This window comes from Coenobita brevimanus, chromosome 50, assembly GCF_032717465.1.
Source record: "Coenobita brevimanus isolate Jiangsu-jjx chromosome 50, ASM3271746v2, whole genome shotgun sequence".
NCBI classification, from domain to species: Eukaryota; Metazoa; Arthropoda; class Malacostraca; order Decapoda; family Coenobitidae; genus Coenobita; species Coenobita brevimanus.
Genome location: NC_137003.1, coordinates 54,149,827 through 54,175,839, shown reverse-complemented (window position 1 = coordinate 54,175,839; position 26,013 = coordinate 54,149,827). Strand labels below are relative to the sequence as shown.

Sequence of the window (26,013 nt, the reverse complement as noted above, 5' to 3'; positions counted from 1 at the left end):
GAAACAGAAACAGCCAATACTATACATTTATTATTTGCGTAACTATAATAAACTTATCCTATTAAGGAAATAAATAAACCATACGCAAAAAAAAATGGTCTTTGATATAACAGTTGGAAATTGCATGAAGAACACTGTACAACAGCAGGAAAATCGTGAGAACAAGGACCATATTTTTGGTGGCACAGGAGGCACTGCAGAATCTCTTCATAGTAATTTATTTTTGCATATTGCACCTTAAAATTCTCTTACATGTTATTTGTCATTTTAATATCAATACAACTTGCATCAACAACATTAAAACAAACAAGAGACTAAGGTATAATGTGCATGATAAATAACTGAGACAGAAGTGCTACAAAATCCCCAAAGCCACTTCCAATATGACCCTTAGTCATGTGTACAAGAAGAAATTGCATAACACTAGTTCCACAGAATATCTTCCCTGTACAATTTAAAGTGTTTTGTACAAGTATACAGTATAATAATAGAGAACGAATAAGCCTATATATCTCTTCTTTTGAGAAAATAACTATCTCAAATAATACCATGGTTTTCACAGGCGAATGGAACAACACTCTTAAGTACATCAACACCTTTTAAAAAGACCATCATAAATTGTATAATCACAGTACTTTTTCATGGTGGCTACGGGTCACAAACAACACAAAAATAAAACAAAGAACTGAAATAATATCAATCAACCTTATTACAGATAAACCTTAAGACATGGAGCATAAGGCATTGATGTAAATATTAGGTCTACACCTGTCTAAACTTTTATTTGGTCAAGAGAATCAAGTTTTGCAATATCAGTTGTTTCATATGTAGTGATGATGGTGTGTGGTTTTATTTTACATATTATATAATTGGATTCCCCCCAATAAACAGTGTCAAGTCAGGTTTACACCTACATAAACCCTCAGGTTGTTTGGTATTCCTAATAATGCCACGAGTATGGAGTGTGATTCATGCTAAGTGTGCTGTGGTTAGGAAGAAATTGTAAGTTGTGAGAAATTGCGTGTTCTCTGCATCAGACCATCCGGAATGTAGTGTACTGAAAAACTGGATAAATTCAACTTGCCTTGAGAGATCAAATTATGCTATCTGAGCATCATATCACACTCAGTAACATAAATATAGCATTGCAGTCAGTTGCATTCACAATGTGGGTAGTGGCAAATGTATGTTGCATTTTGTGTTCATGCTGTGTTTTGCTGTAACATGTATTGTGCTTGGTTTTATCTATGTTGCATTTACTTGATCTATGTTGTAATTAATTGTATCTATGTTGCATTCAGTTGTATCCAAAGTGCAAATACCTTGGCGTTCAGTTCCGAGGGGCTGCACGTAAACCAAAAACGTCTCGTGGCGGTCAAGGTGTCTTTTGTCTCCCCAGAAAAAGACACGTGACTAGGTAGGGACGCGGGTGCAGCCGTCTGACACAGCACTCGGGACCCAGCGCTCCACTGTAAAACTCTGTACCTGAAGTTTCCAGAGAGAGGTGCGAGCCATCCCTCAAAATGCTCACGTGAGGCAGCTCAACTGACGCAGGTTATACGAGATCTACCAGATCCTGATACTCGTACAAAGAACTGTCATCTAAATGTTAGGCATCACCTAGAGTTCACTGGTAATGTTTTACCTCATACAAAAATGCATTACTGTATATATTTGTGATTGCTTATTTTAGTGTTTTAACTCGCATATAAAAGTGTAGGATTATAAGACTCCGTCAAAGTAACGGCATGAAATTCTATGTACACATCCCCAAAACAGTAAATGTTATCAAAGTGTGGCACTGGAAGCATTGGTATACGAGTACAAACTAGCAGCAATTTTGTACCCATGCTTGTTAGTGCTCACACAAGGCAGTACAGTATAGTTTATATCTCACTAACTTGGTTGAGAAACAAAGAACTATTGCACAGGAAGTTGCATTTTGTGCATGCTATGCTCTCTCACTTTGACAAGAGTAAGTGGAGAAGCTGATGAATGATGCTGTCTCACAAGAAGTGCACCAAGGAGCTCAACAGAGGTCCAACACAAAAGACAACTGTCACTCACAAAGAAGTCTAGGTTTGGGTTCAATATTACAGTACTTTTTCACTGCTCTTCCAAAACTACATGAAAACTTACTATCTCTGCTTGATTAATTTAGCTATTTAATTTACTTTAAACTACAGCAACTATATGTGTATAAGATAGTGAAATAGATTGTCACACTCAATATATACAGCAATTTTTAGAAAGGCTTTGACTGATATGATGATACGAATATTTTGAGAACATCGTTAGCCACTTTTCACGGCCAAGGCAGGAACTAAGCCAGCAAGAGCATCCACTAGAATTATTAATACCAAACTTGAATACACAAATTATTTTGGGACTGGCTAGTCTAACATACTGTACTAATAAATTTGCTTCTGAACAAAGAATAACAAATGGAATGTGAGAATAACAGTGGTAGTAGTGGTGGTGGTGGTGGTGGTGGTGGTGAGCTTCAGAATGAACTGCCATGAGACTTGCTTTGGAAAGAAAAAAAAAAAAAAAAGCAAACAAGCTTTATGGAAGCTCATTTTCTAAATTCAATATTAAAAAAAAAAAAAAGAGAGAAAAAAAAAAAAAAAGCACCAGCTTCATTACTCCAGTTATTGCTCAAACTTCGAGGTGCAGCGATATCACCGAGTCACTGGGAAGAGGCTGCTTTAGGGCCTCGGCAAGTGAACCCTTTTCAGTGCTGTTTTGTCACCTGCATCACCCACAGTGCCTGTACCTGTTCTGATGTGGAGTGTTTCATGACCGGTTACATATATTTATTGAAGGAACTATGCGCATCTAGTTTACAATATATTGAGATATAAGGACAATATAAAATAGACTGTACATTATTCTCTAGAAATACCTAGAAAAATTTCAACATTATTTCCATTAATAGTAACAAGACTATGATATCTAGGACTAGGTTGCAGCTTTGAAGATGGTGAGAGATATAAAAATATTTAAAATTCACAAAGGTTCACTGTTGATACATATATGTATATATACAAACACATGCATGTGTATATATAGATATATTATTATATTCATCAATAACTTGACTGGTACCAATCATATTTTACAAAATCCACACATAACTGTGGATAGAGGTACCTGGATACGCAACTGGAATGTTACCAGGCAAAGAGTCGTAGAAACGTAGCCATGCCAAGGGATGGAATGTACAGTACAAAAACATTGGGGGCCACACGGTAGGTAGAGAGTCACATGAACCTTCAAAATGTGAGTTCAATTCACAGACCACATAACAACTGTGGAAAAACTGGGGTTGGGATTCACAAACAAACAAGCAGCGGTGAAGGTCAGTAGAGTATACACCAAAGTTCTGTCAGTGTGAGAACTATGTACTCAAAAGTTTGTCCTGACATCTTAGGCCACAAAAATACACCTTGACCTCACACCAGCCGGAAGTTTCAAACATGCTTTCGTTGTTCAAATCTGAAGCATGAGAAAAAATAAAGTGCTTCAGCAACAAAGTCAGGTTTTTCAACAACCACATACATTCTGCATCACTTGAGCCACTGAAGCCAAGGAAGCTTCAACACTGTCACATTTAGTTTCACTGAAGTTTAGCTTCCAATCCTTGCACTGCCAGGCACCACACAAGTAAGGCAGCATCTGGGTGGTGAGGCAGAGGTGCAAAGGGACTGGGTTTGGTAAGATGGACTGAGAAGATGCCACAGTACACCTGGGATGAGGTGGGTTGTTAGGCCTGTACAGAGTTAAAGGGGTATAGAGGAGGAGGCAGAGGAGGAAATATGAAATGAGACATTAAGACTCAATGAAGCAGCTGATAACTGCAGTCTACGATATGTTAAGGCAGAGGTCTAGTGAGGCAGGAATGAGAGATGCCAAGGTGTGTTTTGATGTGATGCAGGGGTGTGGTAAGGCAGGGTCGAGACAGGTCTAGGGTGTAGATGTGGTGGCCAGGGTATGTGCAGTCATCCATCCCTTATCCCGGGACGACCATGGCCACTCTCATACGTCCCTGAAAATATTTAGACATAAAGAAAGTGAATATTACTACAAGAATAAGGGGTCTGAGGTCAACTTTGTTAAAGGTCACTACAAAATCACAGGAGGGGGGGGGGGAATTATTTTAAGTGCATCAGAAACTACAGTACTATACACTTTGAAAAAAAGCAAGATGGTGAAAAGGTTTTGCTCTTGACAAACTGTTGGGTACAAGCATATTACTCATTTTGTGGAGATACATCAAAATAATATAGAACATCAGACAAGCCACTACTGTAATATAAAATGCTAACTTTATTTGTGAGATGGAAAGAAATGTACTGTACAATAATATACAAGTTTTCTTGTCACCTAGATCCATGCACTGCATCTAGGCATCTAAACATTTTTATTTCTTTAACATTTTAAAAGTATATTTCACTTCTTGAAAAATAAACATTTCAGTAGGATATTAGACACTGAATTAAAGAAAAAACACTTAGTGATGTTAAGATAATAATTACTCTGTTATTACTGAATCATACCTAATGCTTCTGGCTAAGCTGGCTAAGAGATACTGTAAAAAAATGAACATACACTAGCACAACATTAAAACCGGTGAACATATGACAGACAGGACTACATACATTATCTTCCAGTAAAACTACATCATAAGTTGCTGTGATAACTTCTAGTATTATAAATCTAAAGTACAAAAAACTAACAATCTCAATTTTCTTAACGTCAAGTATTTGTTGGAATCCTGCTGCTTTCTTAATTAATATGAACTACAAGAACTCCAGCAGAGTGCAAATATATCAATAATACACTCACGATGCCTCGACTGATGCGTCATTGAGTAGGATCTCTCTCATCCTTGTGTCATTAGCTTTGTGCGGGGCAGTTGTATCTGGCACAGAATGTGCTTCACTGGAGGTATGTTGCTGTGTGGAGGAAGGGGCATTGGGGGAGGGTGTGAAAAGAGGGGAGCCAGGGGCAGGGGAAGAAGAGGGGTTGCTGGGAGAAGATGAGAAAAGAGCAGGCCCTGAGGCAGGGGAAGGAGACGAGGTGGTGGTTGAAGGGGGGAAAGGAGGAGCCTCTGATGTAGCAGAGGGGGAGGGGTTGATGGAGGAGGGAGCTGATGTGGTGGTGCCCTCTGTCACTGTTATCTGGACAGAGGAGATGCCTGGGTCACTCTCAGAGACATCTATCTTCACCAGGTTCTCGCACCCCTCACTTGGCTGCCAAAGAATTCATCAGTGAGTAATTCTGTTCAGTGTGGATGCAGATGGTGTAAAATTTTAAATCTCTTCAAGACTATAAGAATTATAATCATATTCTTGCTGCTATCAGATGATCCTGTTCACCTTACGCAGGACCTATTAGTGAAAAGGCTATTGGTGGCAATATCTAACCCTTCCAGTACAAAAAGTCTACCCTCTGTCAGAGAAAAATCATTTGGAGAAACGTAGAGAGGTTTTATGGATGGAAACTGTCCTTCTGTCTCTCCACCCAGTTTGCAGGGGCACCATAGCAGGGTCCACATCACATTACCTGGTTATACAGTTAATACTCAGCATTGTAAATGATTTCCTGAGTTACAGGAAATCATATGGTTTGTCACTCAGAGTAGTGACACCTGGAGTGTAAAGAGGAGTAATAAATAGTGACAGGAAAGATGGGTGAAAATAAGAACAGAATAGGACACACACAGAGAAAAGGATGACAGATGTGAAGGAAGATATAAGCTGTACTACACTGAGTGAGTGGATGATGGGCACTCCCACTTAACACCTGGCTATGAGCTAGAAATAAGTCTTCTTGGTTACAAGATAAATAAACTTTTCAATCTGATTACTGTACACTTTGCCATCAACTGAGCTCAAAGACGTAACAGATCATTGTCAAGTCAGAGTAAATACACTACACTTTAAGCAAGGCATGCTTCTGGTATGTTATGCTGAACAAGGATGAAAGGTTGCTGGTTCCTTAAAAGCAGTGATAAGAAACAGGGAAGTGTGCATGGAAGTGAAAAAGTTACTACACAACAGTATTGTGATACCAACTCTAACGTATGGAAGTGAAGCTTGGACCTTGTTGGAGGGACAGAAGTCAAGAGTGAGGGCAATGGAAATGAGTTATTTGAGAGATGCTTGTGGAGCCACATGGAGAGCCAGACTGACGAACAAGGGAATGAAGAAGCATTGTGGTGTGGCTGTGGATGTGATAGGAAGCATTAGAAGAAACACACTGAGGTGGTTTGGAGAGGATGGAGAGTAAGAGACTGATGACGAGAGTGTATGTGAGTGAGGTGGAGGAGGGGAGAGGGAGGGGGAGGCCAAGGATGAGCTGGATGGATGGAGTGGAGAGGTACAATATATGAGACAAGGGGGTGTGAGCTGGGAGCAAGGCAGTGAAATGGTGGGGGATAGGGCGACATGGAGGCAATTTGTTTGCAGCCATCCCTTACGGGATTAAGGAGTCTGACAATAGATAGCTACACAGATGCCTCTGGCACATGGCTGATGGATTAACATGAAAAAAAATATAATAATAATGACTCACAAGAATCTTATCAAAAGAAGATGGTAATTCATCAGCAACACTGTAACAACATAGCATCTTTAAGTGAAACAAACTGATACATGTGTCAGCCTAGCATTTCTTTTTAGCTATTTAAGTGGTAGTGAGGGCACTCACCATCCACTCACTCAATGTAGTGCTGCTTTGGGAGTCTGCCCTTTGCTCTCTTCTTTCCTTCCTCTTCTGTCTTTCCTTCATTCTTTCCTCTTCCTTCTGCCTACGGGTGACTTTACACTCCCTCTTCTGTCTTTCTTTCCTTTACTCTTTCCTCTTCCTTCTGCCTATGGGTGACTCTACACTGAGTGACAAGCCAAATGGTTTTTATTATGCTGCGTGGTAACCATTTAACCAGATTATGGTGCCTAGTGGTTTATTGGGTAATTAAGGCGCTACAATCAGATTGAGCCTGTGTAGGTTTATATCCAAGGGGTGGTTGGAGTTTATTGCTCACATAAGGCCACCCAGGGATGAGTGAGGCTGGTCACTCTCATCTTAAATGTCAGGACCAACTTACGTAGCTTACGCTCCTCATGGAGCAACATAGGATTGGATGATGGATGGATGGATACATTTACCAGAAATACTGATGCATCAGGACAAGCATCACTCTGGGCCAATCCAGATTAGGGTTACTGATACTTATACGCTACTGATGGCTGTACAGTGTTAGAAAAACAGTAAAACATAATATTGGTCTCTAGTCAAAATAATGCAACCCTATTACACAAAGTTCAAATATAATACAGGTACAATCTTCAGTTCACTCCTCATACATGTATTACATCATTTACATATTCATTTCACAACTCATACATCTACAGCTGCACATGCTCAGTTCAAAATTCATAAACCTATTAACCTACAACTGCACACATAAAATTCTCACATAATACATCTAACACATACATATTAGTATAGTCCATTCACACTTCATACCTGCACACCTATTTCAACATCTACACTAATTCAGTCAACACCTCATATATCTATTACAACAACTGCACATGGCCAGTTCAAACCTCATTTACATTATATCATATAACATCAACATTTACAGGCAGTTCTCACACATAGTTTAGGATGTGTGAGGGTATAGTTTTACCTAAGTGAAATAACTTCAAGTGAGCCAAACTTTTGGAAAATGTCTATGGAGTTAACAGTTTAAAAATACACTTACTTCATACTTCAAAACAACTTCCTTATAAATCATACACAAGTCTATGTGAAAATAGGCATTACTTAAAACTTAACCCATAAACAATGACTGACAACTTATGGTACATATTTTACTCAGGTTAATATCAAATGATTTTTCCTATCCATAGAAATACCTCCTGTCATCCAAGAGTTAATAACGAAACCACTGTAATGAGGAGGAAGTGGAAGAGGACACAGGTAAACTGAGCTGAGGTATATTGCTAGCTAGTTTCGTCTTTGACTTCGGAGTTCCCTTAAAGAAACTATTGGTGAAACTACTCAAGAATAAATCTCATCTCTTTTTACCCATTATGTCTTCTATTCCTTTCCCACATCTGTTAAAATATCTCTACAAACTATATGAAATAAAACAGTTTTAAATAACTATATCTCCACTTCAAATTTCATACACCAGTTACAACATTACAACATGTACACACTCCAGCTACATCATCCAACATACCTCTGGAGAGCTGCTGGGCTGGGTGATGTACTGCGAGCACACCCCGAGCGTGATGTCAGAGTCGTGGCAGATGTACGTGGTGGAGATGTGCGGTGAGATCTTCAGGCTGGTGCACTCGCTCACAGTCAAGTCCACCACTGTTGCCTCTCCGTCTGTTGGTAAGGCTGGGTGTCAAGTAATGGTGGGTGGGTGGGGAAAAAAAAAAGAAAAAAAAAAGAAAAAAAAAAAAAAAAAAAAAAGCTACGAGTGATGATTGACAAGGAAAGAGAAAAACAGAAAATATAAACAATACTGTACCATACTGTACTGTTTAGTATGTACTTTTATCTCAGTAACTTTGTCAGCAAAAAAGAGATGTAATACATTACTGACAACTAACCAAAGTGTCATCACAAACAAGTTATCTTTTAAAACCACCATTATACCTTCTAACTCATTATCATCATCAATATCCTCTAAGCCTTCAACCTCAGAGCCAACAGAACGGTGCAACGATGAGGTTGATGACACTCCTGAGCTGCTGTGGACACTCTCACATGATACAGTTTTTGTGGCTGGTTTGTTGTTGTTACGGCCACTATCTGAGGCCTGTGAGGATGGTGGGGGTGGTGGGTAGTTCCATGAGAGGCGCTTATGGATGCTCGAATCTTTGGCGTCTTGTTTCTGTTAATTGAATGCACAGTCTTACATAAGAAAATAACAGTTAAGACTGTAGACTTGTATTATGTGATAATAATATGTCAGCTGCATTATGTAGCAAATATTCTATACTGCACATGATGGGAGTAATATTATTTACTAAAAAGCACCTGTTACACAGTATGGTATACTGTATGATACTGTACAGTAATACAGTATACTGTACTGCACTGTACTGCCATGCATTCAAGTAATAAATAAAAGCATACTGAAGTTACATATTATAAAGATCTGTTTTTTCTTGTGCTGTAACACCATCCCAGTTCCCACCTTTAAATCATCGATGGCTCCAGCAGTGTAGTAGCGCCGATTGTCATTACGATCATTTCGGTGCCCTCGCCTGGCCCCACATCGCTGCAGCTCACACTCCCCTTGTCCTGCTGCTTCCCCCTGCTCAACCTCTTGCCCTGGAGACCCCAACATGGAGGTGACATGGCGAGATTTGAGTAGCGGAGGGTTGCGGGACTGAGGCACTGGGGCACTGCGGCGAAGCGTGCGCGGTGAAGGTGGTGGGTAGGACACTCCCCGGGTACCTGATGGGGCAAGGTAAGGTTTGCTGGTAACTCCTCCTTTTGAGGCATCTTTTCTAGGCTTAGTAAAATTATCTATCAATTGCTAGGAAGGAGTACCTGGCAGTACTTGGTAAGGTTTGGTGGTCACTCCTTAAGTCAAAGGGCATCTTTTCTAAACTCAATAAAATCATCTACTATTGGCCTCATTATATATTGTCTTTGCTTACATTTATCTCTGCTATTATGCTCAGAACAATTCAGAGAAAAACTGCCTATTACAATTCTACTGATACCTATAAAGCTGATTTGCTAGTCCCCCCTAATCTACACTACAATTTGAATGCAAGAAGTTCTGATATTTCGGAGCACATCCCCAACATATAATGAGAACTTTTTATTTAAAAAAAAAAGAAGAAGAAGAAAAAAAAAAAGACTTTCAGACTGCAAGGGTCAGAAGGAGTATCAATTCCAAATGAATGAATGAATGAACATACACAAAGTACAGGTAATGCAGGTATTGTCTGTACAGTACAGTCTAACAGTGAGTTAATTATCACAGTACCTTAACATTGCATTAAATGTTGATACTAAAAATGCTGTGTGGATGTGAAACAGAAGAATATCATGAATACTAAGAGTCATAAGGGCTAAGAAAGTGGATGATGGACTGTATGGCTTGAAATGGTTAAGATACAATATAGTATAAAGTGAAAGATGAAAATAGAGAAAATATCAATCAGATGGAACCACACAGTATAAAAGTGTGTACTCAGATGGTAATATATAGCCACAGACGGAATGGATATGACTGCAATAGAAAAAAAAAATGTACATGAGGATGAACAAGGAGGAAGTATGGATGGACACGGATGTGGCATAATATAACAAGTGAATGTATGAATATGCAAGAAACAGACACTAAGGAAGTAAAAGAATGGAACAGGGAACAGAACTAAATGAAATAATAACAGTTAATAACAAGATACACTGATCACAGCGGCTGCACCCTATTATTATTATCATTTTTTTTTTTTCTTGACAGTAAATGGAGTGGTTAAACCCAAAGTGACACAAAAATAGCAGAGATGAAGTTACATGTGAATAACATGCATTAATGTACCTATTTCTCAGGGTATCTGTTGAATAATTTACTGTGCATGAATTCTGCCCAATTTCTAGATCCTATTCACCCCTTTGAAACAGCTGGGAACTGATACAGTATGAGATGACAGTGACGATAATGATAAGAAGTGATTGTAATACTGAAATAAATGTACCATACACTTTGTGAAATGAAACTTATATAGAATTCTTTTTGACTGGTTACAACAAAATATCAGAATATAGTCTTTTAACATTATTTTCCAAGTCACAAAGAAACTAATGTTTTTATATTCACCATTTAAGAAAAACAAATTAATCTGTGAAGTGCAGAAACTGAAACACCAGTGTGCTGACCATATTAAATCTACAGTATGCTGGTTATGGTTACTGGTAAGATACAGTAACTTTCTACTGTTTAGGTAATAATTTAAAAATATATCATTTAAAGAATTCCAAATACAGCAAGATAAACTAATGAATGCAGAGTAAAAAAATGGGCAATCTAAAAGGGTGATAATTGTCTGCAAAGGAGGAAGTTGGAAAATGAGGAGAATTATAAGATGATTACCTGGAGAGAGAGGTTTGTGATTACTTGGGCTATTTCCATTACTGCTGCTTCCAGGGACACGCAGGGAATTTGATGACTCCACCGTCAGATTGGGTAGTGATTGTCCCGTGGAGTAGGGAGGGGTCACGCTCAGAGTATTTGGTGTTTTGGGGTAGCTTCCTCCAGGGCGGCGGTCAGGGCGGGGTGATGATGAAGCTGCCATGACACCCCCACCTTCCAAAGATCTTGAACGCTGGATTTCTGGGGGTCCTGGGGCAACAGAATCATCACTTGATGCACTGGATGCCCTAACATCAGCCATGTCAATACTAGGGTGATGCTGGGAAGTTGCAGGCGAGTTCTCATTCAGGTCAATGGATCCTGAATGAGAGTGTGCTAGGGAAGATACCCGAGATGCCCTGGAGGACCCGGGGCGAGGCGAACGGGGTGCTAAGTGACTTGCAACACCACCTAGCTCATCAAATACCAGTCCATCCCTTGCTTGCTGAGCTTCACGGTACTGTTCCTTGGCACGTTTTAGGGTATCATACCACGTCCTGGAAGACAAGAGCTGGATCAGTACATGAAGGAAAAACAACACAGAAGAAGAAAGGTTTAAAGTATAAAAATGTATTACCATTCTCCAGCAGCTAGTGTAAGACACTGTACAAATCTAAGAAGCAAAAGCAACACAGGGGATGCAAAAGTTTTGGGCTGAATACAAAAGGATATTACTATAATTGCGGTAACCTGAGAAAATAAAAATCTATATGAAAGCCAAGATAGTACAAGGTCATGAAAATGGAACATTAGTATAAAAGATATGAATACAGTACAGCATATTGTTAACTGTACACTGCTGTTTATAAGGGTCGGTATGCAAAGACATACCAATATATAACTACAGGTATATGCATTCTCTTACATATTCTTGCTCTTATTCACTTTCTTATGAACCCAACAGCCTTCTCAACTGGTCTCTTTAACTATGACATTTAGCCCTACTGTAATGGGATCTATAAGTGCCTATGTTGCCCGCAGGCAAAGGGGGTGGATCCTCTGTTTGGTTCAGTGGTAACAAGCACATGTTTGGAGACCATGGGACAGGGATCGAATCTTGGCCAGACTAGTGATTAATTTGTTAAGTTTCATTTCAGTCATTATATTACTAGCACAATCATATTATTCAGACCTGCATTATCAATATCCATTTCAGTTTTTAAATCATTATCCACTTTCTACATTATTCAACCAGTGTCCCCATTCTTGAATTTTTCTCTCTCATCATATATCTTACCCCCACCTCAATTCTTACACGGTATCAATACAGTTCTAATTCAGTGCTGTCACACTAAAAACCAACTATGCTATTCATTTATAATTCCTCTTCGATTCTAATATACTGGATAGTCAACCTTCACTTAACAACCTGGATGTGCATTTATATACAGTATTACTACCAGTGCTTTCAGTGACTGACCTAGGTGAGACATGATTATGTTTTATTGCCAAAGGGTTAAAGCACAAAAAGCACTCATTTCTGATTTCAGAACAACTTTACCAATAAACAAAAGCCAATCCAAGTGAATAATAAGTGACAATTCACCAGCAACATCATAACGAAAAACTTTAAGTAAAACAACTTTGAATGAAAAATACCTGTAATCATCTAACTATATACCCCAACCCACTTCCAATCCCCTTATCACCCTTAATGACTCCTGGCTCAGCTTCTAACCTGTGTGTCCGCTGATCAGGACACTGCAGAGTAAAGGCTGCCACGGGGACATGCCACTCATTGAGGGACACAAGCCCCAGGGAGGTACTGTCCTTCAGCTCCACCACCACCAGCCGCTCCACAGGGTATGGTGGACGCACGATCTGCCCATAAATGATAGAATATATTAACTGGAGACCGTTTTCCTTCATTATTTGGTTTAAAACTTGGATGCATGATCTACAATTAACCCCTTCCCCCCATGGAGTCTCTCAGATGAATAAAATCAAGCGGCATCTGCCAGAAAAAAATTTAAATTATGTCCACATGGTGAAGGGGTTAAAGGATAGTGTTTCTAACCCGTTCTCTTCTTGAACTCTCTCCTCAGCTGAATGAAATAATCTGGCTTATAAAATACAAAATATGCCCTCGTGCAGAACTAAAAAAAAAAAAATCAGATTACGGGTTTGGCCTTGCTGCTACAGTACAGTACCTGTATCCTGTGGCATAAAATGGTAACAGACAAGCACAATAAACTTAAGGTAACTCTCTGAAAGATTCAAGCTTAAAATTTCTTGGTCAATCTTTACCTCAATATCAGGATGAAAAATCCATTCAAGTGGGCACAGAGTCAAGATGGAAAGATAAAAAAATCAAGTAAGCAGTCATGATGGCCACAAAAATCTTGACTAAAGTCAAAATACTTTGAGGTATGGACCTTCACATGATTTTTAAGCATGGGTTTCAGTTTGTAAATTAGCCTCAACTGACCTCACACCCTGCACACTGTTATATACAGGATGGTCCATATACAGTGCTCCTCCTCCTCATTACCAAGCAATTTCTCTTGTGTCGTGAGGAAAGCTAAGTCACTGTTATCAGTGTCTGTCCTGCATTATTTAATCATTTCCTACTCCCACTGACACACCCATGCCCACATCAGCAGACACAGCCACTCCTACACATATAGGATACAGCCAGGTAAGTTTCAGTGAACCACTATTTACAGACCACCCTGTATACTGTAGTGTAATTTCTTTCAACCCTTGCAACATTCAAGTAACAAAGCAATACACACAATTTTACCCTTTCAGTAAGACCATCACTAAACTCTGTACTAATATGAAAGTAACATAATGATGTTGATCCTATTATTTTTGCAAAACCATATTGCCATCCTGGAAGATAATGTCTAACTCTCTGTATTACACACACACACACACACACATACATACAAATTATGAACAAGACCATTGTCATGGATTTTAAATACTGTATCTCCAAAAAATAATTTTTATCCCACCACAATTTACTGATGCAATACCAAAAATTATATTCATCATCTCTCTGTCAGTCAAATCTAAAATGCTTCAACTCTAGCATATCTAATACTGTCAAGCTAACAGCTAGCCTCTCTACAGCATTCAATTATCCTACAAGCCTGGGCAGGAAGGTAGCTTAGTTCTGCATTATCTGATGGATTCCACATTTCTATACATTTTTCTCTCTTTGGCTGCTAAAACTACCAATATATATATATTTTTTTTTAACCCTGTGGCTTTTGTACATGATGAAATACCTTTTACATGAATTTTTTTGCAGAGTGAGATTTTACCTGTCTCCATTCTATACAGTACAGTATTACATTTATACGGCATTTTGAAGGCAATTTTCATTTACGGACTGGACAGCTTTTATTCACATCAGTTTTGGTGCAACATGCTAATATTATGTATGATATGTGTTAAGGGTTTGAAATATACCCAACATTTGCAAATAAAACTTATTCCATTTAGCAAAACAGGACATTTATATACAGTATAAAATGCATCACTCTTAACCCTTTGACAGCAAAGTAAAAAGCCTGTTGAGGGCATTTTATTTCAGCTAATGTTAGATAATTTCATTCAAATAATGGAAGCCCACAAAGGAAAAAAAAAAAAAAAAAAATTCAGATTTATGTTTTGCCAAAGAATTATGAATTTTCTATTTCACTGCAGCTAAAACCAAATGATCTATTCAGCTGATGAAACCACAGTCAGAGAGCTAACAAATAAAATGGAACGATGAAAAATATACAGTAATTTCCACAAACTAAGCAGAATCCAGGTAACAACAAACACCAAATCTTATTACTGTATCCCTTTGAGGTAGACAGACCCAAGGACTAGGCTAGTTTTATTTAGTATGAATGGATGATCAGACTACTCTCTTTGGTGGCATTACATGATGGGGAAAAAAAAAAGATAGAAAAAAATAAAAGCCAATTGTGGTTCAAACTCAAGCATGTGGCATGGCTGTCACTCTGGATGAGGTATTAAAACCACCAGACCATGAAACACAAACACACAAATAAAGTAAAGGTATGATTGGGTTGTGAGTCAGGTCCATTCTAAGTACACCAGGTCTCTCTTAAATAAGCTTCAATTTTTGAATGGCTTGAAGGACATGTGAACAATTAGTACTTTGAAGATACAGTTATTCCAGTTGTTACTTTTTTTTTTTCTTTTTTTGCATGATGTTGTAAAGGACATAACTTTTTGCCTAGCTATCTGAGACAAACAGGGTTGCAAGAGGAAGACAAAGCATCTTCTACTGTGTCACTCATTTAAGTACAAAATACAGCAAGAGCTCATTTAATTACTCTGGATTACCAGACATAACAATATAAAAGGGGTGCATCACTCAGAGTCAGTTAAAATGAACCAAAGGGTCATGAGAATTCTTTTGATACATGTAACTTTCTTCCACTACATAGTATCAGATAAGCCAGCTTGTTAACCAATATTACCAATTCCAGCTTTCCTTAATCCCACATGAAACAATTCCTTTACCTCTGAATCTAAACTGATGTTCTTTGCCTTGTCTTTTTGCAAGAAAAAGTAACCTACAGCCAAAAACCTGCAAAAGTTGTTCCTTTCAAAGAAAGCAGTCATAAGAAAGACCAAAAATCAGTTCAATTCAAGATGCCTAAACACATTTTCTTCAGTGTACATTAAAGGCAGAGGGACAGGTTACTGGAGAAGAGTGATCCAGAGTGAACCATTTGTGTACCATACATAAAAGACTGCCTGTTGATATACAACCTTGGTGATAAGGTCATTGATATACCTGTTCTGATCTCACTCAAGTAAACTTACAAAACTTCTTGACCCTATCTGACTTCTAATTCCACCCTGACTTTTTCCTCTTAGTGGTCATGATCTTGGTGATATAAGTCAGTTTGACCTAAGTACTGTACATCTATTTATCTTCTTATCCTCTTCAATCCAATGACACACAGTATTTTGCCTTTATTCTTGTTAACCCCATGTGGCTAAATTCTCAACTGGAGAGACTTTTCAAATTGGAGACGTTAGAGACAGATTTCGCCAACCTCTTGAATAAGAGAGGCTTTTCCAATGCTGAAAGTAACTGTCCGGAAACAGGAAAACTAGGCTATAGTTCACTAACATATAATTTCAGTAAAAGGGTTAATGCCCACTGACCTCTAAAGCTACCCCATCCTGCTTCCAAACCCACCTTGACTTTCTCAGCCTTGCGCTGGGTGACCTTGGTGATGAGGAGGAGGTCAGTAAACAGGAAGGCATGGATGTCCATCTTCGAGGTGTGGGGGTCGCGCAGCCTGAGGTCTCCATGGTGCAGGAGCTGGCGGGGCAGATGTTCAGGACATCCTGGCATGGGCTGGGTCAGGGAGAGGTCGGAGTAGCTTCGCACCACGCGCTCCAGCTCATCATCGCGTGCCTCCTGCAATGTGCAAGACAGATGAAGATGAGGCAAGTAGAATGAGTTGGAGGAGACAAAGCAGGTGTGATGAGCTGTAGGGAGAGGAAGCATGTACGATGAGTCTGAGAGGAAAGCAAGTTGGATGAGTCAGAAGGAAGGGGGCAAGTTGGATGAGTCACAGGGAAGGGGACAAGTAGGATGAGTCAGGTGGGGGAGGATTCATAGAAAAGAGGGCAAGTGGGATGAGTCAGAGGGGGAGGGGACAAGTTGGATGAGTCTGAGGGGAAGGGAACAAGTGGGATGAGTCTAAAAGGGATGAGTTGGAGGGGGGAAGAGAGAATGATGGATGATGAGGCATGGGGGAGGAATTGGAGAGGGAGGAATCGGAATGGGAGGAATCAGAGGAGGGCAAGACATTTGGAATTAGTTGGATGGGGATGAGTGGGAACAGAGAGGAGTATGCATGGGGCCAGTTGGAGGGGAAGGAGTGTGAAGAGGGAAAGGTAGGAATGAGATGAGGTGGAGAGGGAAGAATGTGGAGATATAGGAGTAGGAACAGGATGAGTTGGTGGGGGAGGAGTGGGAAACAGGAAGGAGTTGGAATGGGGTGAATTATGGGAATAAGGAATATGATGGGAAGGGGATACACATAAAGGGAAGAATTAGTGGGAGGAAAAATAAAATGCAACTGGGCTGGCCTGGAGAAAGTATGAAAGATAATGATTGGATTTCAACGATGTACAGCACTGTACTGATATAACTTTGCATGAAAGGACAAGTTGGAAAGGAAATGAGTAAATAAGGTGTTACAAAATCTCCAAAGTCATTAAGACCCAGAATCACTCACCACCGCCTCGTAAGCCTCGATCCTGTTGGCAATGTCCCGCAATCTCTCCTGCTCGTGCTTGTGTCTCAAGGCAGAGTTGACGTTGGATACAAAGTTCTCAACACGGGAGATCTGAACAAGGAGGAGAGGGAACAAAGGTGTAGTTTGTTTGAGAATAATGATAATGAGATGATGATAATGATGATGATGATGATACTGTAATAATAATAATAATAATAATAATAACAATAATAATAATAATAATTCAACCATTCATCATCCAATCCTACGTTGCCCCATGAGAAGCATAGGAGCCTGGGAGTAGGCAACTTGGTCCTGACATTTAAGATGAGAGTGACCAACCTCACTCATCCCTGAGTGGCATTACATGAGCAAAAAAAACCCAACCATCCCTTGGATACAAACCTTCACCGGCTCAATCCGATTGGAATGCCATAATTACCCACTAAACCACCAGGCGCCAAAATTTGGTTATATGGTTACTACCCAGTGTAGTAAATGGTTTCCTGGTGTACAGGAAACCATTTGGCTTGTCACTCTGTGTAGAGTCACCCACAGGCAGAAGGATGAGGAGAGAATGAAGGAAAGAAAGACAGAAGAGGATGGAAGGAAAGAAGGATGGAGGAGAGGAAAGGGCAGACACCCAAGAGCAGCACTACATCGAGTGGAATAAAAACAGAGAGAGAGAGAGATTCTCCACTACACGGAATCAATCGACAGTGGACATAAAAACATCGCCTATCTCCTCTTTCATTCCAACTCCCACTCCATTCCCATTGCCCACTGCAATTCCTATTCCCATTCCCACTTCAATTTCATATCACATTCATATTCCCATTTCCCTTCCCTCCCACTCCCACTCCAACTCCCTCACTAATTCCCACTCCTATTTCTATTTCCACTCCCATTCATAATTCAATCCTTACTCCCATGTTCATTCCCTCTCATTTTCTCATTCCCAATTTGATCCCAAATTTCACTCCTATTCCTATTCCCCCTCCATAATCTCTCCCACACCATTTCCCACTCCTATTCCTATTACCACTCCAATTCCTACTCCCACCAGTCTCATTCTTCCTCAGTTCCCTCACTCCCATTCTTACTTGCAACTCCTCTCCATTCATTTCCATTTCATATACCACTCCTATTCAACTCTCACTCTCGCTTACACTCCCATTCCTACTTCTAATCCGATTCTTATTCCCATTCCCAGTCTCATTCATATCATCCCCATTCCCACTCATTCCCATTCCTACTATCACACTAATTCTTATTCACTTCTACTTCAACTAAAATTACTGATATCTTCTCTACTGTATTCCTGCTCTGCTCCCTTCCCATTTCACCATTCCCACTACTCTATGTGTACACCATTCCCACTATTCCATTCCCACTCTGTTCCCATTCTCACTACTCCATTCCCGCTTCATTCAGCACCACTATTCCTATTACCACTATTTCTACTCCTACGACTCCATTCTCACTCTTCTCTTTCCTATTATTCAAAATCTGCTCAGCTCCCATCTCCATTAATCCATTCCTACTCTACTCCCATTCCCATTAATCCATTCCTACTTTATTCCCACTCCCACGTCTGCTCCACCCCTCCCTTCCCCACCCCTAGTCCACACACTTCCACAAAATCCAGAAATCCAAAGCTATGAAAAAAAAAAAAAAAATCCAAATTAAATTCACTATTTCGAAATGCCTCTTATAACTTTTTTTTTTTCTCTGGCGCTTCCGAGAATTTCAATTTCATTTCGAAATTTTATGGGCTCGTAAAACTAAGGTGGTTCTTCTCTCTCTGCTGAGTTGGGCTTGGATCTCCTGGCCTGGCCTTCGTAACAGCACTACTGTAAATTGTACGTACACACACACACACACACACATGCCGTACATATCCAATCAGCCAGTCAGCTAGTCATTCACTCCACCACCAACGAAATCTACACGAGTTCTATGTCTACATGTACGCCTCTGTATTTGGGAAAGGTATGCGTAGATGTGAAAGTTATCGTAAATCAGAAGAGTCCATCTACCACTATCGAGGCAGTGTGTAGGATGGATCACGGCACCAGACGGATGTATAAAAAAATAAATTATTTCATGTTTCTACATTATCTACCCTGATATAGTTCTTGACCTGTATGTATTTGAAAATATATTTCATTCTGCTTTCAAGATTAAGATTTAAAAAAAAACCTAAGGCTAAATTAAAAAATAAAAATAAAAAAAAATTTCTACAGTAACAACTTTCTTCAGTACAGCATGCATTTAGAAATACGTAATTAGCATTCCAGTTTGTTATCATATATATATATATATATATATATATATATATATATATATATATATATATATATATATATATCGAAAAAGGCTATACACTGAAATTTATTTTTTGAAAGCTTCTGAGCTGAACAGTTATTAAGAATGACTATTATTATCGAAATTTCCATGAGCTAAAAAAAAAAAAAAAAGTCACCATAATCATTACTATCCCCCCACCACCACCATCATCAATGCAGTGGTAACTTTCACCAAAACGATACAGAATACGAATGAGGAAAACATCATTTTAAGGGAATTAAGATAATTTATTAACACTTTTTTTGTTTTTTTCGGTGTGGAGTAATGAACTATGGGAGAGAAATGTAACAACTCTGATGGCTCCATATAAGGTTATGAATCCGGAAAATAAAACTAAAAATTTATATAGGCTCACAAACAGACATATGTACATGCAAACAGACATAAAATGGTATACACGCATATTAAGTGTCGACATATCCATACACGCACGGACACAAAATATGCTACTCTCTCTCTCTCTCTCTCTCTCTCTCTCTCTCTCTCTCTCTCTCTCTCATTTACCTATGCTATCCCTTATTTCCATCTATACCTACGTACATAACCAACCATTTGGCTATTTACCTATCTACTTACCTACCTGCCTACCTATACCTACCTATCTATATATCTACTACTATCCTACCTACAATACCTACGCATCTATCTACCTGTCTGTCTGCCCATCCATTCATCCATTCGTTAGGTAAAAATTTTAGCTTTCAAGGATAACGCCCGAAAGGTAACTCGGACACTATTTCAAAGCTGAGAGAGAGAGAGAGAGAGAGAGAGAGAGAGACCCAAATGAAACACCAACAAAAATGGAAACTAAATAAAAAATGAAAACTAGATATATAAAAAAAGAATCAGGGCAAAAATATAAAATGAAAAAATAAAAAAATATAATCCCATACAATTTCGTATCATTAAATCTCCAATTCCCAACATTTATTTATTAATTTACTTATTTATTTATTTTACTTGGGGTAGTAAAATGAAACGCAGTGATACAAAGAGAAACGAAACTCAAACTAAACTGGGTTGCGAACATTTTCCAAACTCTTCACTCAGAATTGCGGTGCTTAGAAAATTCTCTCTCTCTCTCTCTCTCTCTCTCTCTCTCTCTCTCATGGCGGGATAAGATTTGCGATGTGGGGAAGATTTGTGCGAATGCGAGGGTGAAATTTGCAGAGAAAGGGGGGAGGGGATGTTTGCGCTCTCTCTCTCTCTCTCTCTCTCTCTCTCTCTCTCTCTCTCTCTCTCTCTCCTGCTTCATATTTGTCGCATCAACCCCTCCCCTCCCTCCCCTCGGAATGTTTTCAACCTCACTAGGTAAAGAGGTCTTGATCCCGCCCGCCCGCCATTCGTATTCTTCGCCATTTCTCGCAATTCCGCGCTATTTCTCGCGATTCCTCCTCGCTATTTCTCGCAATTCCTCGGTATTCCTCGCCATTTCTCGCAATGTCTCGTTATATCTCGCAAATCGCTATTTCTTGTAACTTCTCGTTATTTCTCGCAGTCTCTCGCCATTTCTCGCAGTATTTTAATTATTTCTCGCCATTTCTCACCATCTTTCCCGTTTGACGCTGTTTTTCGCCATTTCTAGCGCTTCTCGTCGCACTATTTCTCGTTTGCCGAGGTGTTTGCGATGGCTTTGATGCTCCCCTCCCCCCCTTTATGTGTGTGTGTGTGTGTGTGTGTGTGTGTGTGTGTGTGTGTGTGTGTGTGTGTGTGTGTGTGTGTGTGTGTGAGAGCGAGAGAGGGGGGGGGAAGGTGGAGAAGGATAAGACGGAGGGGAAGGGAGGAAGAGGATGAGAGGAAGAGAGACTGGAGAGTGGGTAAGGAGAACGTGACGGGGTGGAAGGAAACAACAGAATATCAGTGGAGGAAAACATCTCACTCGTACGTACCGATACCCTTCCCTGTTATTATTAAAACTTCCCACACCTATGTGGGAAGTTTTCTTGTTTGTTATTATTATTATTATTATTATAATTTTAAAATTGCGATATTTCAAAGGCTATTTGGCGTAGAGCCTTCAAACTTGATCAACTTTATTGGACAGTTGTCCGCTTCATTTGGCCAAATATGGTGGCAATCCGTCAACCAGATACAGGATATTATCAGGAACACAGAAAAGTGAGTCAGCCACGCTGTCTAAAGAACCGCTTCAGCTAGGAAGCTGAAATTTTACTGCACAAGAGGAGGATGAAGGCCGGGGGGAGTATGGTAACAATTGGTTAATTAGTCTCTGAGATCGCCTGGGGTAAAAAATTGGGACCTGTTGAAAGGCTACAACAGGGAAGAAAGGTTGCTGGTTCTCTGAATGCAGTGGTAAGAAAATTGGGGAAGTAAGCATGAAGGTAAAAAAGTCGCTGCATGACAGTATTGTGACACCAACCCAACATATGAAAGCAAGGCTTGGACCTTGTTGGAAGGACACAAGTCAAGTGTGAGAGCAATAGAAATGAGTTATTTGAGAGGAATATGTGGAGCTGCATGGAGAAACAGACTGACAAATGAGGAAGTGAAGGGGCGTTGTGATGTGGATGTGATAGAAAGAGTGAGGGGAGAAATACATAGAGGTGGTTTGGCCATGCGGAGAGGATGGAGAGCGAGAGACTAACGAGGACAGTGTACGTGAGTGAGGTGGAAGGGGGGAGGGGGACGGGGAGGCCAAAGATGAGATGAAGGGATGGAGAGGTATATGAGAGAGGAGGATGTGAGCTGGTGGGAAAGCAGTGAAATGGCAGTGAACAGGGCCACATGGAGGCGATCTGTTTGTGTCCGCCCCTTACTGGATTAAGGCGTCTGGCAAGAGGTGGAGATAGTCTTAATTTCCCCTATGGATTAAAGCTAGTCACCAGACTTGGTAGACTTATAGACTGTGATGACCTAAAGTGACATGCACAAGATCAGTGACCTTGACCTCGCCTGGGGTGAAAAACTGGGATTTTTACAAATATTCCGGATGTCCCCTAATTTTCCATAAGGGATCTAAGGTAGAGCCACCAAAGCTGATGGACTTTAGACTGTGATGACCTAAGGAGACATGCACATGATGAATGACTTTGACCTCAAGGTCCCTTTATAGCTCTGCTTCAAGTTGGCAGTGGCTGTGGGAAGTTTTTCTTTATCAAAATTGTCCTTGGATAATTTTACGATGTTCTAGTTATTATTATTATTATTATTATTACTATTATTATTATTATTATTATCATCATTATTAATATTCCCACATCCCCGAGGGAAGTTTTCTTATTTTTGTCAATATTCTTCACATTCTTTCCGCTTTAAGAGTAGCCTAAGATTCCAAAACCGCTACATGTCTTACGCTCAAGTGTTAAGAGATACAACCCGTGTGTCTGCTTTCCACCCACAACCATGACCTTCTCTGTTCCCGCTGTCTCTCCGCGATTTTATGCTTAGGAGAGACTTGGGCCAACTGGAGGGGTTAGATGCAGCCTTCATTAACTCTTCAGAACTAGGGGGTTTTCTGTGGCTGAATAAAATCGTCCTAACACACACACACACACACACACACACACACACACACACACACACGGCATACTTTAGCCGATGGGATCAGAAAAAAATTAGATTGTGTTTCTGCTTAACAATAACTTACCTACATAATGTTTTATTTTTTTTACTTTTTTTTTAGCTGTGTATTGTTGTATTTTAGTCTCTTCAATCCTCCGACATTTTCCATCGTATTTTTTCTCTCTATACAAAATTTTATCATCCCCCCCCCAAAAAAAAAAAAATGGTCTGGAGGTAACAAAAGAAAAAATATAATCGGAGTGAAGAGGTTATATGTATTTGCTGTACCCTTGACTTTAAATATTACTTGAAATTTACGTACTAAAAGCCTTTCAATGTCAACGTTTTAGGATACTTAAATGTTTAGGTAAGAGCCATGTTTTGTGTATATGTAAACACTATTGTATGTCTGTTCCTGAATAAACATGGGGTGAAAAGGGTATCCATTCTGACTCTGATGCCCTCTTTCCCTCCCTCTCCTTCCCTCCCTTTCTCCCTCTCCCCTACTTCCCTCTCTTCTTTCCTCCCTTCGCTGAATGCCCTCCGCCATCCCTCCTTTCATTCCTCCTTTCCTTTACCTCCCTCTCTTTCTCCTCCCGTCCACTCCCTACCTTCCCTCTTTCCTCACTTCTCATTGACTCCCTTCCTCCTCCACTGCCTTTCTCCCTCCAACGCCCCCTCCGTCCCTCCCCTGTCCTTCCTCCTTCCATCCTTTCTCCCTTCCTTCCCTCTCCCTCCTTCTGTCTTTACATCATCTCTCCTTCTTCTTCCTTCCCCCCTTCCTCCTTCAAATCCTCCCTCTCTCCTTTTATCCTCCCTCCTTCCTTCACCTTTCTCCCTCCTTCTCTCCTTCCCTCCCCCATTCTCCCTACCTTCCATACTCCAGAGCTCACAATAGGTCCACTTTTCTAGGAGTAATATGGTTTAAGTGTACCTTTTCCTCCTGTATCTTGCCCTTTGAGAGAGAGAGAGAGAGAGAGAGAGAGAGAGAGAAGGATGATATGGATGAGAAAGGAGAAATGAAGAAGGAAGGAAGGAAGAGTGAATGAATAATGAAGGAATGACGAGAGAAGGACACTGGCGCCTGGACTCCTTTTATTGACAAAGAAAACTCTTTTTCTCTCTCGCTCTCTCTTTCTCTCTAACAATGAAAGCCCACGGAGTAATAAGAAAGGCGGGAAAGATATAAAATGAAGGAACGAAAGGACTAGAAGATGGAGGAGGAGGAGGAGGAGCGGAAAGAAGACAAAGGGGTTAGGAAGAGGAGGAAGAGGAAGAAAAACGGAGAAAGTGAGATAGGACGCGGAAGAGAAAGAGGAAGAAAAGTAGGAAGGAGACAGAAACGTAGGAGGAAGGAGGAGAAGCGGGAGATGAGGAGGAAGAATAGGAAGAAGAGGAGAAGAAAGAGGAGGAGAAAGAGAAACTGAAGGAAGACGACGAAACAAGAGAATCATTAGGATCAAAAGAAAGAAAAAGAGAAAGAAGGGACGAAGAGGATGAAGAAGAGAAAGAAAATATGAAGAAGAAGAGAAGGAGATAAAGAAGAGAAATAAGAGATGAAAAGGAGGATGAGGAGAATGAAGTGATGAAGAGGAAGAAGAGGAAGGGGTGAAAAGGAGGAAGAAGAGAAAAAAGGGATGAAAAGGAGGAAGAGGAGAAAGAAGGGATGAAGAGGAGGAAGAAGAGAAAAAAGGGATGAAGAGGAGGAAGAAGAGAAAAAAGGGATGAAAAGGAGGAAGAGGAGAAAGAAGGGATGAAGAGGAGGAAGAGGAGAAAGAAGGGATGAAGAGGAGGAAGAAGAGAAAAAAGGGATGAAAAGGAGGAAGAGGAGAAAAAAGGGATGAAGAGGAGGAAGAAGAGAAAAAAGGGATGAAGAGGAGGAAGAAGAGAAAAAAGGGATGAAGAGGAGGAAGAAGAGAAAAAAGGGATGAAGAGGAGGAAGAAGAGAAAAAAGGGATGAAGAGGAGGAAGAAGAGAAAGAAGGGATGAAGAGGAGGATGAAGGGGAGGAAGAAGCGAAGGAAGAAGAGGGATCAACGTGAAGACACTATCAAATATGTATAGGCTGGGGGGATTAGGAGGAGGAGGAGGAGGAGGAGGAGGAAGGGAGACAGGAAATGATAAGAAAACGAAGATCAGGAAGGAAAGTGAGAAGAATCGAAGAGGAGAGGAAAAAGAGAGAGAAAAAAAAAACTAAAGAGGAAGAAAAGGTGAGGGGGAAGGGACAGAAGGAGGGAAATAACAAAAAAAAAATAAAGGAAAAGACGAAGGAAGGAAGGAAGATGACAGAAATGACACGAGGAAATGAAGAGAAGGAAGAAATGGAGGGAAAACAGGAAGAAAATGAATGGAGAGAAGGAGAGGGAAGGAAGAAGGTTGAGTAAAGAAGGGAAGGAAGATGGGGAAGGAAATTAGGGAAGAGAAGAGGACGAAAGAAACCAAAAAAGAGAAGGTAAGGACGAGAAATGAAGGAAAGAAGGAAGGAAGGAGAAATAATGATAAAAAGAACTAGGAAGAGAAACGATTAAAAGAAGAATGAAAGAAGAAAAGGAAGGGGGAAAAAGAAACGAAGGACCAAAGAGAGAAATGTAGTAAAACAGAGCAAGAAATGAGATCAAAAAAGAAAAAAAATGATTAGAGAGAGAGAAAATGGGGTGAAATCAGATGCTAATCAGATCTTTAATATTACGACTCTAACGATGGCTTTGTCCCT

The 26,013-nt window shown here is 40.0% G+C and overlaps 1 protein-coding gene across 1 annotated transcript in view; it reads right to left on the bottom strand.

Moving 5' to 3' along the window:
- Window positions 1–4,844: 4,844 nt before the first annotated feature.
- The window catches only part of LOC145399798 (uncharacterized), a 662,740-nt gene continuing 641,571 nt past the window's right edge, over window positions 4,845–26,013 (bottom strand). Inside the window, exons 18-26 of the mRNA XM_080272347.1 lie at window positions 17,410–17,520; window positions 16,359–16,583; window positions 12,858–13,000; window positions 11,141–11,676; window positions 9,227–9,489; window positions 8,675–8,920; window positions 8,258–8,401; window positions 5,119–5,255; window positions 4,845–4,917 (exon numbers count right to left, since the gene is read on the bottom strand). Coding sequence (XP_080128473.1) covers window positions 4,845–4,917; window positions 5,119–5,255; window positions 8,258–8,401; window positions 8,675–8,920; window positions 9,227–9,489; window positions 11,141–11,676; window positions 12,858–13,000; window positions 16,359–16,583; window positions 17,410–17,520 — 1,878 coding nt within the window. The remainder of the gene's footprint in view (window positions 4,918–5,118; window positions 5,256–8,257; window positions 8,402–8,674; window positions 8,921–9,226; window positions 9,490–11,140; window positions 11,677–12,857; window positions 13,001–16,358; window positions 16,584–17,409; window positions 17,521–26,013) is intronic.